The sequence below is a fragment of the Clytia hemisphaerica genome, unplaced genomic scaffold (assembly GCF_902728285.1).
Source record: "Clytia hemisphaerica strain Z4C2 unplaced genomic scaffold, Clytia hemisphaerica genome assembly, whole genome shotgun sequence".
Taxonomy (NCBI): Eukaryota; Metazoa; Cnidaria; class Hydrozoa; order Leptothecata; family Clytiidae; genus Clytia; species Clytia hemisphaerica.
Window position 1 is genome coordinate 280,236 of NW_027103875.1, and position 18,100 is coordinate 298,335.

Consider the following 18,100-nt stretch of genomic DNA (forward strand, 5'->3'; position numbering starts at 1 on the left):
TAGAGGATTTCTTTTGAAGGAAACTCATTTCACTGTTTACTCTTAGATAGGTTTCAAATAAACAGGCGGGGGGGGGGGGGGGGGGGGTACGAAAATTTTCGAGATTTTAATAAACGGGGGAGCCTTCTCTTTGACAGCTGAAAATGTTCTTAATAAAAATTAATAAACGGGAGGGGGGTCCTTATAAGGCCCGGGGGTTGGAAAATTTCGAAAAATTTACAAGCGGGGGCCACAAAAAGCTTCTCTCTTTGAAACTTAATTTCTCGAAATCTAGAATTTTTTTAAAAATAACCATTCCTATTTCATTTTCATTAAAAAGAAGAAAGATAAACTTAAATTTTGATGGGTTATTTATTGCATACAGTTCATTAGATCAAAAGTTATGCTCAATTGAGAATACCAAAAGTTACTTTCAGAAAGTGCTCGAAAACGTTAAAAATCGACCTAACACTTTTTTATTCAATTGAGCATAACTTTTAACAATACTTCAAATGGTGATAAAAGCATGAAATTTGGCACTGATGATCCTTTATAACAGTATGTATAATATAACAATGATATAATCTGCTTTTTTAAGCTTAACATTATATTAGGATACATGATCGATACATGCTCTCTATCCTCCATTCTTTGAATATTATTGAGACATGCGTGATAAAAGCCTTAGTCCGTCTCCACAGGTTAAGTTTCAGGTTAAGTTTCAGAGAAGGCTACAATGATGCAGAGCACTAGTTCAGTGTAGAAGACTATCACAACCATATTCGCTCAGTACTTATATGGCACCCAGATAGTGAAATTTTCATCCGACACGCTAAAGCTCTGAAGGTCGGGAAAATTTTCAACATCTGGAAGGTTTACATTACGGAGTTCTGCCAGACCGCGTCAAGAATTCTGCAGCGGGAGGTCTGGTAACCCAGCCCTCGTTTTCGGGGATTGGCGGGTCCAACCGAAATATTTATAGGGTTACGCCCAAGGGCTGTTGAACCCGACTGGGGGTGCAGCACATCAAAGGTTGACTATCATTCCTCTCCGATGGGAAATTGGCCTGCTCCTTTAGAGCTTTAGCGTGGGCGACCGCCAATCCGCCATCGGAATATCAGATAAGCTCAGTACTGTCAACAAAACTCGGTGGCTAATATCTTCATTTTGAGAAGTTACTTCGATTTTCAATTTTAAAATCTTGAAAGAGTAACTACAGTTAATGCTCTCTTATTCGATCTTCAGTTCAAGGAGGATTGGATAATTTTCATACGGAGGAGTGACAGAACGAGTAATACTACTTTTCGACCGTAGCCGCCAATTGCCGCGCGGGCATTTCTTGTCCGTTTTACCACCCTAAAACCGTCCCAACTCCCAGTCTTTTTTTCGCACCTCTATAGACAATAGAAAAAGGTGTAAAAAAAGGATTGGATCGAGTTTAAGGGTGACACACGCCTGACCGCGTGACTAGTGTTGAAAAGGTGTACCTTTTCGGGGAAAAAAATCTCGGGGGAAAGTGACGAAAATTTTGAGGGGTGACGAAATTTTTCTGCGACGAAAGATTTTCCCGACATTTTATCACCCGACCAAAACTTGTACCGATTTTTTCATCCCCGACCAAAACATTTACCCGAAATTTTATACCGCAACTAAAATTCAAATCAAATTTTTCTACACTTTTATTTACCAAAATTAGTGCTTTAGTAAACGTCGAATTACAAGATCCATTTTGGAGCTAGTGAAGGAAATTATTTCATTTGGACAATTTCGTCGGGTGAAAGTGACGAAAATGCCTCTAGGTGACGAAATTTATTCTCCGACGAAAAAAAACTCCGACTAAATAAAACTCCGAAATTTTTTCTCCGATACCTATAATAGGAGGTCTCCCTACCCAAACCATAATATTTAGTAAAAGTTTCCAATTTATCTTTTCGAACGAAACTCATCGCAACACAACCCTCAGACAGAAGACGAAAAGAATTTCTTTTTTGCTAATTTTTTCCTTTTACAAGCGGTATAAATTTAGTCAATCAATTAAACCCTTTAACCCTATAAGCCCCAAGCTTTTTTGACTTTTGTATCCCCAGGGTGGGGGGGGGTAGAATCTACGACCCTCGATTATTTTCGATCTAGAAGAGCTATGGCCATGAAATTTGGTACAGATGTTCTCCATCATGATACAATATTTTCCAGGAAGAAAAAAAATTTGATGACGTCATTCAAAAACCAATTACGTCATCACAAAATTTCCACCTGTCGGGAAAAAAGCACAAATATATGGTTTACAAAAGTGTCTATTACAGTCGAACCAATAAAGATATTTAGATTCTGTTTGAAGATTCTGAAAGATAAAAAGCTGTTCTTTAACATAATTGCCGGTTTTGCAATTTCCATAAAGATTTTCCCTTTAAATCTATGCTGAAGATGAGTAAAATTTTCAAAATTTGATGGCGTCATAAATGATGACGTCATCATTTTCAAAATTTTTTTTGATTTCCTAAATTGATATTATCAATGCCTATATAATTGAGCTTTAAGCGATTTTAGCTGGGTTTTATGTCATGTTTCACAATAAAGTCATAAAACCTGATCTGGACAACCTATGACCCTAAAATTTTGAACAAGTACTCTTAATAAGATTTTATTAAAAGTCAGAAAGTTTCAAGTTGTTTAAAAAAATTTTCTCCGAGATATACACAAAAGAACTCCGGCGTGGTAGATTCTACCCCCCCCCCTGGGGCTAATAGGGTTTTAAAATCCATAGCAAAAAACCAAAAAATAATATAATTGGAAATGATTTTATCGCCTTTTATTACATCTAATTATAATATTCACCATAAGATTAAGATACTATATTTTATATAAATCACATTCGAATATTTACACAAAAGAATCATTTCGTGGTCAAAAATGTTAATCAAACTATGTACAGTAGAAAAAGGGCTCATTTGAAACAATATGCTGTAATAAAGCACTTTCTAATAGAGCCGCACTTTGTAATACAATTAAATGAGCTTTGTAATACTCAACGCACCATGGACACCCACTTTTGTTAGAATGAATATACTAAATATTCATGATAAAATTGACCAAAACATTAAAGATATGCCAAGAATATCACCATTATGGAATTATTCAATTCAATTTTTAGAGCATTTTTAACTGTAAATTACTAACTGTAAAGATTTTTGTTTACATTGCGTTGATTACAAAAACACAGTGTTGCTTCATAATTCATAATCTTACCAAGGATTTCGAACTGATTACCAGTTTATTCTGTTTCTAGACTCTGGAGATATATTCAGTCTTAGTTCAGTTTCAGTTTTCCATTTTTTCAAAACAATTTTCAATGTTATTGTGATTACATAGTAATGCAAAGGCGTTTATAATAATAATATGTTACATTTGCTCATTCAAATCACGATTATTGGTGCACAATTAACAATAATATACAATATTATTAAATTAATATATTGTGTTATTGACTAGGTATGGCCTAGTGCTCACATAAAATTTTCCCTACAAACTTTGAAGGAAGCACACTTTGAACAATTATTATAAGATATCAGAAAGCATGTTCGATATATTGCCGCTAAACAGCCCAGTCTCGTTTTCGCAGTGAAGAAAAAGTTATACCATCGCAGGGAAGTTTATGATCGAGTAGAATGTCAGTGCTAAAGATAAAACAACCTGACTTTATTTAATGGGCTTTGTATATGAAATTCTTATATGTTTTCTCTGCCTTTTCCTAGATCGGATGCTAATCCTGTGTATTTTTCGCCCTTTAGATAATATTTTCACGGCTTTTTTGGTTCGGAAGAAGGAGTTCGATATTCTGTCAGGCATATTGAGCTACTCCGGTCTATTAAATAAAATCAAACTGACATAACAGATAACTCGTCTGGTTGACTAGCTACTTAAAATACAACTGAAATAGTTGTTTGGGTTTATCAAATCTGTTCTTTTATGTTGCTTTTCTCCAACTTACTCTCCACTTAAAGTGCATTTTTACATAATGCATTGCACCAACGCGAAAAAAACTTCTCGTGTCCCTAAGTCTTTACATATAAAATGTCATAACGCTTAAGGTGCGTGTAAACCTCAATTGCCATTCCATCTGTGTTTTGGAGGTTAAAGACTAACTCCCTTTAGAAGGTTCCGAAAGCTCCTTCAGAAAGCTTGCATAATCCTAGTTTTTAACTAACGCGTAATACCGCGTCTAATTGAGTGGGTCATTAAAAATCGACATCATATGGGTCAGAATCAAACGAGTCCGAATCTTCGTACCCATAGTCGTCATAGTCTCCAAAATCGAATGAATCAATTTCTTCGTCTCCAAAATCTAGTTCATCGAATGCATCAATTTCTCCTCTTAAATCCATATCTTCATCATCTAGATCTTTGATATCAAGAATAAGATTTTTCTTTGTTTGCGTATCAGAGTTGGTCGCTTTGACCGTTGATTCTGATGGCGGTTGACTCTCTTCTACTGTCAACTCCTCCTCCGCCTTTTTGGAAATAGATTCGAAAACCTTTCCAAACTTCTTCTCTTTCGAATACAAAGAAGATAAGCGTTGTCGAATTCTGTCGCCAGTTTTTTTTTCCATGTCTTGAAAAAGATTAGAAGTCGGACTGAAATATAACGGTAAAATTCCATGTTCAACAAAACGAGACATATACCAAATCATGTCGAAAACACGCTCCGTAAAATCCTCTTTTCTCCATTTTCGCGCCTCTTCGTTGTCTGTTAGATGGAACAACACATTCTTCCAGTAATATGACGTCATCCCTTTCAAGGTTGGATCTGATTGGGTCATTCCCTTCAAGAAACGAACGACCTGGCGACGACAGCCCTGGTCTTTATCCATCTTATTTAACTTTTCTTTCTCTTCACGGGAAAAAGACATTCTCCATGAATTTTCCAGCACAAATTTCCGATCTCCTTTTTCCGTTGTGATTTTCGCAGGTTTGGCGACGTAAAGCCGTTCTGAAAATACAAAAAAGCAGGTAAAAAAGTTTAAGTATTAAAAAAAACATATTGATTTCAAGTCTAGCATAACCACCGCGAGAGTAAGTATGAATTGAGTCCGAGGTAATCTAACGTAATTTAAGCTACTTTAATGGGATAAATTTTCGCGAGGTTTATAAATATTTTGAGGATAAGGTCTTTCCAAATTTCCATTACTTAATTTCGCGAATGAAACCCATAACTGCTGGTTATTGTTCAATAATTATATCTTTGGTACAACTTTGAAAACTTTATTAACAAGGAACCAGATCCAAACTTGATAAATACTGAAAAACATTGCTGCCTCCAACTTCATAAAACGTGAGGTTAACGAAATTATAATCGACTTTCGATTATTCGAGCCTCTATTATTTGAATCTTTCTACAATTCGAACTTACTCTCTTTTCCCTTCACAAGTTCATAACAAGGGACCAGGTCCACCTGATACCACAACTTCTCCTTCCCATCAGCATCCTTCCTCATCATATCCACCTGAATGGCTGGCCCATGCCTTCGTATGACGTAATCATCAACTTTCATCAGCCATTCGTTATTTCGTTCTTTTCCACCCTTCTTTACTTTACCAAACTTCTCTTCTTCAATCAACTTCTTCTTCTTTTCCTTCAAAGAATTGATGTACTTGTGTACAACACTTTCAAATTTTTGTATTACTTTTGATGGCGAGAGAATCATTTCATCCCACCCCTCTCCACCTTTCGCTTTCACTTGATGAGGGGTCAACAAATTGTTCAACAGACTTCGCTGGCGTTTCTCGGGGTTTTGGATCAACTTGAAATGACATGGGAACTTCTCCCCAACCTTCACGGGGTAGAATTTGTCACCCTTCATAATAAACATGACGTCATACTCTAGTTCTGCGGTTGCCTTCAATCCTTCGTAAACTGAACCTAAAAAAAAAGTAGAAAACCATTTCGCTCTTTTTATTGGTGTAAAATGTAAATCTAATTTCAAGAACCTATTGTTTCTTTATGGGAGAGTCACATGCGAACAAGGAAAACTTGCTCGTAGGTGGTAGATATACTAACAGTTAATTAATTGGTTAATTGATCGTGTTAGTGGGAGGGAACGTTAAGAAGGGTTTGCTAAAATAGGAGCTGTTTGGGAGAACAACCAAAAGTTTACGAGAGGTTGTTGCTTAACAGGTTTCAGCCCCTCCCACCGACAAATTTTCTTTATAACATTTCAGCCTTACTGGCGTAACAGTCTAAGTAGTAGAGTCATTATGTAAATTGAAAGTAAAAGTCTTTTCCCTTGTTTAAGGAGTTTTCAATATGCAAGTACTCTTAGGTTCCAAATAAACCCCCCCCGGACCTTATTAGGACTCCACTGTTTATTAATTCTTAAGAATATTTTCAGCCGTTGCTCTAAATAGTCTGATATTAGCCTTTATTTACCTTATTTTTGGGTTTTCAAAAGTACAATTTCCAACTCCCTGGCAATTAGCCCCCCCCCCCCGTTTATTAAAATCTTAAAAATTTTCCAACCCCCCCCCCGTTTATTTCGAATCTAAGAGTACATTTCAAATGGGCGATTGAGATAATTATAGCCTGAAAACAGTCATCTATGTATTAATGTTTTTATGAAAAAACAAGAGCCGCAAAGATGCGGATAAATATTTCCTTTACAAATGATAGAATAATTATTGATGTCCTCAAAAGACTTCAAAGTGCTTTATCTCAGATAACATCAAGCAGCACAAGTCCCCAAGAATTTCAAAATTCGTTTATGTAATTGCTAGTATTTGCCAACCTCGTCCCCGTGTATCCCAGGCTTTATTTACGTTACTGATTGACGCCAGAGAATACCCTGGTTGGCTGATGCAAGTTCCTCCTCTCAAAGGGGGAACTTCTCAAAACAATACGTCATAAAAAATACTGACGTTACAAAGTTACACTGCAATGCAATAGTTTCAAACCCAGGAACAAATGAAATCTGACGTTTTGGTTTTGAATTACGTAATCTTACGCGTTTGAAAACTAGCCAATGCCAGGGTATTATCTAGCGCTTACAGTGACCATAAAGAAGCTGATAATACGCAGGGAACGAGGTTGAGTATTTGCAGGATTATTCCTAAGATGACGAAGGTTCAAACCTATGGATTACGGAGAATATCCAAGCTGAACTCGACTGAGAATAACAATGCAGTAACCAAATTGGCTAGACAACCTTTAATTTTCGTTACTCTCGGGTACCTAATAGCCGCCCCCCCCGCTAATTTATTTTTCGAAGATTTTCCACCCAGGACATTCTAACCCCCCCCCCCCGCTTATAAATTTTTGAAAGTTCCCTTTTTTGTCCCAATTCTGCTGTATAGACCTTTTTTCAAAGAGGACGTCCTGTTGAATAATTTTGTATTCCAGCCATAAAAACAATGATAGAGCCATGCATAATTAATGTATCATGTATATTGCATACATTATGCTGCATGGTTTAATCATTATTTTTCTGCTGGACTACTACTCTTTGAAAAAAGGTCTATTAGCCTCCTTTTAAAAAATTTGCCACCCAGGACATTTTTATTTCAACCCCCCCCCCGCTTATTAAGATTTGAGATTTTTTCCAACCCCCCCGCTTATTCCAATCCCCCCGGCTATTAGGTACCCGAGAGTAGGTGGACTTTAGTTGGATTTTAGTATTATACTAGCCGTCACCCGGCGTCGCACCTGCTGAGTAGAGTGTTGTGTTATTGAACACATCAAAAGGCCTTGGGATAGTGCTTAATTATATCATTTTATTTCAAGCGCTTATTGCCAGAAATATTAGCCAAAAAGGGGAAATATCTGAAATGAAAGAATGACAAAAAGGAAAAAAGTTGTCATGCCAGGCCAGGAAATCACTTGAAAAAATTGTCAATTGAGAACAAAGTTTTCTTCATTTTTTAAATACGTTTTTAAATGCATATATACGTGGAAGAAAATGTCAAGTTTTAAACGCACATTGAAGAAAATATATATATATTCATAACAAATGTTTTCCATCTTTTAAATGTACGTGTAAGAAATCTCCAAATTTATAAAGTTTTCCACGTTTTCGACGCGTATTGAAGAAACTAAATTCATAACAAAAGTTTTCCATTGTGTAAATGCACATGTAAGAAATCTCCAAATTTATAACAAAAGTTTCAACCTTTTGCCTTTAAAACGCACGTGGAAAACAATCTACAAATTCGCAACCAAAGTTTTCCACATTTTAAATGCACGGGGAAGAAAATCTCCAAATTCACAACAAAAGTTTCCACGTTTAAAGCGCACGTGGAAAAAATCTCCACGACCAAAGTTTTCCACATTATATTAAAATGCATGGGGAAGAAAATATCTCCAAGTACCAAGTTCAAGACAATGATTCCAATTGTTTAATTCCATATTCAATACAATCAAAATTTTAAGAGCTAACATTCTTCATATTGGCCAAGGTGTTCCGGTTATATCAGCTTAAAAAGTTTGAAATTACAGTTCTGTGAACCGCAACAGAATTTTCCCCACAAAAAGAGTTTTCACCAACTGTCACTAACCAGTTAATTCATTGTTGTAGATAAAAACACCAAGGGAAATTCAATCATTAACCAGTCAATTTTGCTCCATGTTTAAATCTTTAGCTCAAAGCTAGCTAAATCATAGTTCATCACCAACCATATCGCATCGCCATCTGACCATTGCGCATTGGGTGGTACATACCATAAAAGTGAGTTCAAACTTTTTTGATGTCGCAAGTATTTTTTTTCAGGTATAACATGGTCAGATTTATCCACAATATCACTTTAGGTAAATATACAGGCAAAATTGAAGTTAGCTTGTTGTGAAACATGAAAGTTGACAAAATGTCCTTCTTTTCCAAGACCATCAAGATAAGAGATTGTATCTCTCACACCAAGAGTATGTAAACGAAACATCAAATCCAGACAATCGTACAAAAAACATGATCCAATTCAACTCATGAAAGCATAAAAACCAAAGAAAAATAGCGAAAGAGCAACATTTGTTGTCTATTTTTTGCCTCCATCTTTGTTATGACTGTTAAAAAGCAGTATGGTCCGATCAACAATATGCTTTCGAACCGGGCGACGTTTTCCGATCGGCAAGGAGAATAGACCACCGTACCCATATTTCCTACGACGTGTCTTGAAAAAATGACGTCTTCCGCCTCGAAAAAAGAACATAATACTGTTTTAACCGCCGGAGCTTGGTTTAAAAAGAGACTCATGTAAAAACTCACGAAATTGACCAAAACCGGCGTTAGACTTGAAGAAGGAGAAGGAGGAGGAGAAGGAGAAAAATTACCGTTTTAACAAATATTTCCTTCTGGAAAGGAAATATTTAAAAATAAAAATAAAATCTTTTGTCAAGAGATTTTAAGTATTTCTTTATATACACATTTTTTCATAGGTAAGTACTCTTAGGTGCCAAATAAACGGTCCCCCCCGCTTGTTAATTTTTCGAAAATTTTCCAACCCCCCCCCCGGACCTTATTAGGACCCCCCCGTTTATTAATTTTAAAGAATATTTTCAGTTGGCTAAAAGAAGTCCCCTTATTTTGCTCCAAAAAGCCTGATTTTAGCCTATAATTATCTTATTTTGGGGTTTTCATAAGTACAATTTCCAACCCCCCCGGCAATTAGGTCCCCCCCGTTTATTGAAATTTCAAAAATTTTCCAACCCCCCCCCCGTTTATTCCAACCCCCCCGTTTATTTGGCACCTAAGAGTAATCAGGTTGCTAAGGCTTTCTGAATACACTACACAATAAAGAAGCTTTGGAGCTTTAAATCATTACATAGATCCCCCGCTAGTCCAGACTATTCTTACTAAACTGGCTATTTTGTTTACTCAATCTGAATCAAAACAATAATAAATCATTATTTTCAAAAATCTGTCTCTCTCTCTCTCTTTGTGAGAAAAAAATTGTCAACAGTTTAAGTAAGCAGTTTTGTTCACCTCGTGAACATAATTATCAGTTTGTGCGCTCTCTACAACAGAATTAACCAAAATGCCAAGCACTGTGTTGTTTTTCCTTGCTCTATTTGGCAGCTGTTTCACGTTAGCTGGTACTACATACGTTTTCTCGTCACCTTATGGCCAGGACAATACAGTTCTCACCACATCAGACTTCGGAAAGTCTTGGGAGAAATTCAACCCACCAAAAGGTTGGCTGGATATCAAAGTCGGTCATTGTGTATCGCACGAAGTTTGTTATGCAGTTGGTGCTCATATTTCCACGAGAATCATCCAGGTCTTCCAGACAACGAATGCAGGTACATCATGGAGGAAACTTAATACATTCGTAGTTTTAGGAACTTCTAAAAGTTTCTGGCAAAAGAGAGCAGGCCTTCATTGTTTTGATCAAAACAACTGTCTTTTGGGATTTCAAGATCGTATTTTGAAGACATCAACTGCATTCAATGAGACATCCACAGTATACATTCACACTGTCCCTCACAATGAGCATAATATATACGAGTTGACCGTCTTACAATGTGTTACTGGCATGGAAGGTTCTAGAACATGCTTAGCGGGATACAACGAGCGCGGCAGAGAAGGGAGTATCATTCTATCTCAAGACGATGGAAAGACATGGAAGAAAGTTTTCTCAACAAATCGTGGAGCTATTCGAGGGTTATCATGCGTCGGTGATGAAGAAACAAGCACGTGTGTTGCCTTCTACAGTAATGCATGGTTTATCTACAGTAAAGATCTCGGCACCACTTGGAAACAATTCAGCGTCCTTAGTGATGATACCTCTTATGTGCCTATTTACCTTAATAGTATATCATGTGTTAAATTAGATCGATGCGTTCTCGGTTATGGCAAAGGTGGTAAAACTTATTCGTGGCGTGCAAGGGGCGGATTCTGTTCCATCAAAATCGGGTCGTCAGAAACGACACTGAAGTGTCTTTATGTCGGATTATTTAATTCCGATATCAGAGATGTCGGAGTTCATTGTTCGACGAACGACAAGTGGTGTCAACCGCTACCATTATGATGACGTCATAAGTGATAATTCAAATATGTATCAATATGACGTCGATAAGGATGAATGGAATCAGTTGTACGACTATGAAAGCCATGGTGAAATCGTTTTCGATACCTTATTTGGTGTGACCAACTCACTTGGTATCAAACTTGCACAATCTCCACTGGTCCTTTTCATCTCATTTGCATTAATTGCTTTATTGTAAACCACGTGAGAACAAACGACGAAACATTCATCTCAACAACGGCGAATTGTCGTGTGTGACAGTTTTCCAAAAGATACTTTCGGATTGAATTTTAACCTCTTTGGAGCGCTTTCTAAAATTTTTTTTCAAATATACTATTCACCTTTGTAACTTATATCAAGATGCATATTCATTTAGTTTTATTATCAAATAAAATACTTTCCTTGTTATTTTCTCATTGTAGTCACAGCAGAAGGTTTTGTTTTTAAAATTTAACATTTTTTGCTTATAATTAGCATAATATATTAATAACACTGTCCTGATATGAAATATGTATCTGATATCATGAAGGTAATAAAGATACAGATGGAGAGAAAACGTCTTGGTAATGATCTAAATGGTCGTTGAAATCTAATATAAATCTATTCAAAGCGGCTTTTCTTTGATGTACCATTATTGGAAGCAAAAACATCAATTTATAACTTTATAAGAACAGAAAGAGGCTGGTCCGTTGATTTTGAAAAACTTAATTTTGCGAGAAATCTTAGTTAAAATGCGATTCGAAATAGTTTCAACTGATTTAAGGATAAAAGAATTTATCGGCGATCCAAAAAATATCTGCAATCTGATTGGTTAAAAAGAGTACAATATATCTTGTATTTTACATGTAAAAATATAAATTGACGAAAAGATGTTGTTGCATTGTAGCGGTAGCAGCAATCTAACGTCACTTTGCTACAAAAGTGCCCTGCGCTTTTTTTCAACACAAAAAGTGCATTTTTTGGGTCACCGATAAACCAGTTATCAGACCTTCGCTCGTACAATATGGAAATATTTTACTCGTCCCAGATTTTCCGTATATTTTCCTCGCCTAAAGGCTCGGAAAATATTGTACGGAAAAATCTCGGAACTCGTAAAATATTTCTCATATTGTACTCGCAACTGTCCGATAACTATTACAAATTAATTTCGTAAGGATATATTTTTGGGCTTGCATTTTGTGAACATTGAGAGTCGCATCACATTATCATTGAAAGTTTCTTATCTTAAAATCTTCACGTCTAAGTGGGCAGTGCTTTTCATACTATGACAAAATGATCGATACAAGGTTCCTAATCGTAACGCACGTAATGATTTTAAATCTATCGATGGCTTTATGTGGGCAGCTTCCCCTAGAATTTTAGAGTATTGTGCTTATTATGTGAAGTTTTTTTCAATTTTTCATGACAAGGCTATTTATTATATTTCAATATACTTGTTAAAAATGTAATGTCTTTTCATTCATCTTAAATATTCCCACGAGTATACCCAAAATTAATCATCTTATTCCTAAAGCAACCAAACAGCTGTTTGCTTCCGATGATAAATCAGAAGAGAACAAAAGACATTGACTCTCCATCTATCTTTATTACCTTCATGCTGATATGAAACGGGAACACTTATGTAAAAATGAAACCTTTAAAGAAGGAAAAACTAACCTGTGTGTAGATACTCTTTGCACCAGTCATGTCTCCGCCCTTTCGCTTTCAACAATTTTTCTGCTTCAGTGAGTTTCCTTTTATCGTCCGAAGACAAGTCCACTTTCAAACCAAATGGAAATTGTTTTTCAGAAGGCTTCTTCTCCTTCTTGAAAGGCTCCATGCGCATGTCTTTGATGTATGTCTTCAAACCTCTGGAAGTTAAAACGAATTCTTTTTTAACAATTGTAAACGTGTAAAGCAAATTTCATGAACAAATTTAATGTATGCTGGCCGAAAAGTTTGCCTTTTCTCTTGCCAAATTAAGAAAAGTAAAATTTTCAACATTTTTGGAACCCTCACAACTTTTGGAACCCTCACAATTTTTGGAACTCTCACAACTTTTGAAACCCTCACAACCTTTGGAACCCTCACAATTTTTGAAACCCTCACAACTTTTGAAACCCTCACAACTTTTGGAACCCTCACAATCTTTGGAACCCTCACGACTTTTGAAACCCTCATAACTTTTGAAACCCTCACAACTCTTGGAACCCTCACAACTTTTGGAACCCTCACAATTTTTGGAACTCTCACAACTTTTGAAACCCTCACAACTTTTGGAACCCTCACAATTTTTGGAACCCTCACAACTTTTGAAACCCTCACAATTTTTGAAACCCTCACAATTTTTGAAACCCTCAAAATTTTTGAAACCCTCACAACTTTTGGAACCCTCACAATTTTTGGAACTCTCACAATTTTTGAAACCCTCACAACTTTTGGAACCCTCACAACTTTTGGAACCCTCACAATTTTGAAACCCTCACAACTTTTGGAACCCTCACAATTTTTGGAACCCTCACAATTTTTGAAACCCTCACAACTTTTGGAACCCTCACAATTTTTGGAACTCTCACAACTTTTGGAACCCTCACAATTTTTGGAACTCTCATAATAACACTCGTAATTTTAAGGACATCTTTGAGAAAGGAATTTCCTTGCAAATAGGATATCTTTCAGATTCAGTCCAAAAATCAAGCAAATAACATGCACACTTTGTTTTATAAGAGCGAACCGCATTTAAGGCTTCAATGACCAAAATATTAAGAACAAGTTAAGAACACTTTAAAGGCTTTATGGATTCTAAAACACCAAATTTCTTAAGAAATCGCACAAAAATACTCACAAAATAGTGAAAATAAGAACATTTTAAGAATATTTTTAGGCTTAAGACTTAGAACACTTCTTTTGGACGTTCTTATAATAACTCCTGTGAATCTGATCAAAATGGAGACGTAAGAAACAAAGAAAGAAGGCCCTACCCTAGAAAAGGAGTGACATGTCGTTCAGTGATTTTCATTTCTTCTTTGGGTGTTTTTCCAATGGCTGTGTAATACGTCTCCATCTCATCTTTTTTATTCTTATGCCAGTCAGGTTTCTGACTATCCGCATCTGGAAGCTCTGAAAATACGAATGGATACTTAGATAATTAATATTATAATCTAAATCTTTTAGACAATCTGTTAATCATGTCAACTGAATGGAACATGGGAGAAGAAGGGATTCGAAACAGGAAATCAATACCTCAGACCTTAACTTAAATCATCACAATAATCAAGTTGTCAAATTGTCTGGCCATACAATTATCTCCAGAATTTTTCTTTTTTTCTTTAAAAAAATGTCTCTAAACACATTTTCTTTCAAATTTAGTCATGAATGATGCTTCGTTTTTCATACAAAGTCGAAATCGAATTTTAGTCGGTTTTATTTATCAAAGGTTTTCAGAATGGATGATTAAAACTCACCGATATTGGCTTTATAAGGGTTTTCTTTACGAGATGTTTTTTTTAATCTTTTGTTGTCAAACTTCTTTTGATCAGATGATGATCTTGAATTAGAGTCCATTTGATTGTTTCTCCTTTTTTGTGGTTCAAGGTGGCTTTTTGCAGTCTTCATTCTTTTGTCCACTGTTGTTTTTATATGTTTTGTTTATCTGATTTTTTCTGAAAACAACATGAATACATTATATGAGAGCTGTTCAATTTCATATTCTTATTTTAAACAACATGACATTCCTTGTATTCCTCACAATAGACGATATCGGATTTAGATAAATGCAATGCATTCTGGTTTCTAGGGACTCTCAAAGGAATTAATCTATTATAATTGATCTATTATAATTCCTTTGAGAGTCCCTAGAAACCAGAATGCATTGCATTTATCTAAATCCGATATCGTCTATTATGATGTTTTGTACAAGTGCTGAGATATAGAGGCCAGATAGTTAGTAAGACTTTTGATAGTAGGTTTAACAAATATGAAAACACATGAAATCCTCACATTCAAAAGAACTATTAAAAAGGGAAGATAAGAAAGGAGCAATAGCAAACTAACAACTACTATTCTTTTTAATCGACCTTTTTAAAAATACAGATTTTGAAATATTCACTAGTACTTTTGATTGCACCTGCACAATTTAAAATGGTATTAAACAACATCTACAATTACAAAAATAAAAGGCTTGAGAAATAAAAAGACAAATATAAATAAACTGACTGGTATTGACCAATAACACATTTCCTTTATCCCATGACCTTATCTAGAAGTAAACATTTTTGTTCTTGATATCTCGAAATTCTTGGATTGAGAATGAGACTCGTGAATCTCTTCAAAGTTTTCATTTAGAACCAAAATGTATCTACACCAGATCACCATCGGTTTTGGTCAAATTTAAAAACTTCTTGTGACTCATTCGTAATCCTCTCAAACGGTTCTCAACTTGCTCCAAATTTCTGTCATTCATACTCTTCAGCAGATTCTGAGTTGGTAGAAAATAATTTGGTAGCCATTTTTCTTTGAAGTAGCCTTCAAGTAATGCAAGCATATCAAAAACACGATTTGTATACTCTTGGGGTACCCATAACTCTTCATCTATTTTTGATTCACCGTAACAAATATGAAGCAAAGTTGTTTTGATAGCATACGATGGGATATTTTTCAATTCCTTTTTGATCATTGCTTTTAATGTGCGAGCAACCTCTCTTCGGTTTTTATTCCCTGAATCGATATCACGAAGGAGAGCTTTCTCCTCTTTAGAGAATGATCTACGCCAACTATTTTGATCAGTTCCAATTTTCTTTGGTACATAAATGTGTTTTTCTGTAAACAAAAATAAATAACAATAAGATGAAATCAACGATTAAACTTGAGGAAGGTTTTGTAAACGTTTGAATATCACTTGAAGAAAATTAACTTAACTCCAAGGATACAAAAAGCAAAAAAAAACATTTATGAAGATTTGAACTAATTATTCAAATAGCATTTTCATTGAAAACAGGAAAATTGATTATCAAAAAAGAAACTTTTCAAAGCTATTCTAATTCTTAATTATTCTTTGGAATGGAAATTAGTTAAAGGCGAAAAGACTTTTTGGGTTGCTTACCTTCATTTACTTTGACTTCAAAGGAAGGCAACAAATCAACACTATACCAAAGGTCTTTATCATCCTTTTTTCTTTTGATATCAAATTGAACAGCTGGACCGTGCTCCTTCATTGTAATCAGTTCTTTATATTGAGGAGAATTATTAATGAAATTTTGTAATGTCCCTTTGAATTTGTCTTTCAGTTTTTTTGACAGAATTTTACCATCCTTATCAGCTGATTTGGTAATTGCATTTTTTTTCACAATACCATTATCAATTAAAGCCAAATGTGCAAAGCCCTCTTCATCTTTTATTGGCAAAACTTTAAGATCTTCTCCACCTTCGAACAAAAACATAACATCAAATTCGAGTCCATCTCCTGAGATCTTTAAACCTTCATATGTTGAGCCAGTGTACTCAGTGTTTTTACACGTTAAAAAGTTTTCTTTGAAAGACAATTTCAAATCTTCCAAAACAATACCAAACTTTCCCTTTGCAGCTTTAAGGTCGTCCTTTTTTGGTGGATTGCAATATTTCTCTTTGAATCTCATCAAAGCTTCATCTATATCTTTCTTCCTCTTTTCGTCTTTGAGAAAATCTGGAGTTAATGTTTTGATACCTTCCAGAACTGAAAGATTAATTAATTAATTAATTTTAACAACAGCTTTTGCAGATAAACATTTGATTTTATTACCTGGCAAACACGAAAAAAATAAGAGGGCTGCGGATTGGTATTCTTTCATATTCGATAGCCTTTTTCTGCTGGTATTTCGGTTTCCAATAAACCATTTAAAAGGTTGGGTTAATATTTTTTTGATTCTGAGATTCTGAGTTTTAAAATGAATGCTATCATGCTATCATCCCGAGAGTGACATTGGAAAATTTAATATTTTAATAAATCTTTTGTTGTTGAACAATTGATTACCCAGCATTGGTTCGAAATGATAAGAAAAATAGTCAAATAGTCACTCATGAGAATAAACTCGTCCCAAGTTAAAATATTTGAAAAATTAATTCTCCATTTTGCCAAATTTATAGAAATTGGCGAATTGGCCTAATTGGTTACATTATTAATTTTACCGCTTGTGTGTCTTTTAATATCAAAGGTGGTCGATGGTAAGCGTCTTAAAACAGCATCTTTAAAAAAGATATTAAATGAAAAAAGTATTCCAAAAATTCCAAATATATATTTTCAAACCAATATCTAAAAAAAGGAAATCAGGGAAATTTTTCCGCAAAATCTGATTTTATTGTAAACTTTTGGGAAATCAAAGAATTCGGGAAATTTTTCGTCCCCATTTTCCACAATCAGGGAATTTTGCCATTTCGTTTATCCAAAACCTAAATATTCTTTTTAAGAAATAAGAAAATTTTGTAAAATCCTGAAAATGCAGGAGGATTGATCTAAAGTTAGTCCAAAGACAGCATAACAACATAACAAAGTCTTTCTGTTTTCAATGGGTACTAAATCTTTTTACCTTGCTTTCTTTCCTCTTTTCCATCCTTTGGTTTTGGAGAGCACACCTTTTCTTCATTGGCCACCTTTTTAAGAGGAGTAATCTGAAGATTACTCAAACCATTCGCAGCAGTATCGACATTTTCTTTGACGCCTGTCAGAACTGATTCACAATTTAGCATTCTATAAAGAAAACAACCAGCAGAGGTAGGATCTGTATCTTATTAACCTTTCATTTTCCTATTTTTTTATGGCAAATTTTCATGACCAGTGATAATTTACAATTTGGTTCGGCTACCTGTCTGGTTAGTATTAGCACTTTTCATCAATGATAGTTATTGACCATCTAAGGCGGTGTGCAAAACTTCAATTCGGTCAAGTGCAGAGTTGCTATTTTACAGACCGGTCCGTATTTTACACGAAATGCTTACTTTCAGCATGACCAATGGTCTGGCCTGGTCCGAAATTTTGGTTGAAAGCTTTTCTCATCAATACCTTATTACACTTGCCAAAATATTTGGTCGGTCTGTAAAAAACATGACCGTGAAAGTTGGCCGAAAATGATAACGTCATCACGTGACGACCGCGTCATTGATGACGCCG

General features: G+C 35.2%; 3 protein-coding genes across 4 annotated transcripts in view; 1 reads left to right on the forward strand and 2 right to left on the reverse strand.

The window, feature by feature from the left end:
• LOC136808393 (large ribosomal subunit protein mL41A-like) overlaps positions 1–18,100 on the forward strand; it is a 175,899-nt gene that overhangs the window by 130,787 nt on the left and 27,012 nt on the right. The gene's annotated exons all lie outside the window — the stretch shown is intronic.
• Positions 3,949–14,623, reverse strand: LOC136808380 (cyclic GMP-AMP synthase-like). The gene is made up of 5 exons (XM_067064912.1): positions 14,424–14,623; positions 13,941–14,079; positions 12,637–12,830; positions 5,387–5,896; positions 3,949–4,966 (listed from the first exon to the last, which is right to left on the reverse strand). Exons 1-5 carry the CDS (start codon positions 14,572–14,574, stop codon positions 4,215–4,217), a joined length of 1,746 nt encoding a protein of 581 aa, XP_066921013.1. The 5' UTR covers positions 14,575–14,623; the 3' UTR covers positions 3,949–4,214.
• Positions 15,009–16,973, reverse strand: LOC136808403 (cyclic GMP-AMP synthase-like receptor). The gene is made up of 3 exons (XM_067064940.1): positions 16,967–16,973; positions 16,061–16,669; positions 15,009–15,777 (listed from the first exon to the last, which is right to left on the reverse strand). The coding sequence occupies exons 1-3, from the start codon at positions 16,971–16,973 to the stop codon at positions 15,317–15,319; spliced, it is 1,077 nt and encodes a 358-aa protein (XP_066921041.1). The 3' UTR covers positions 15,009–15,316.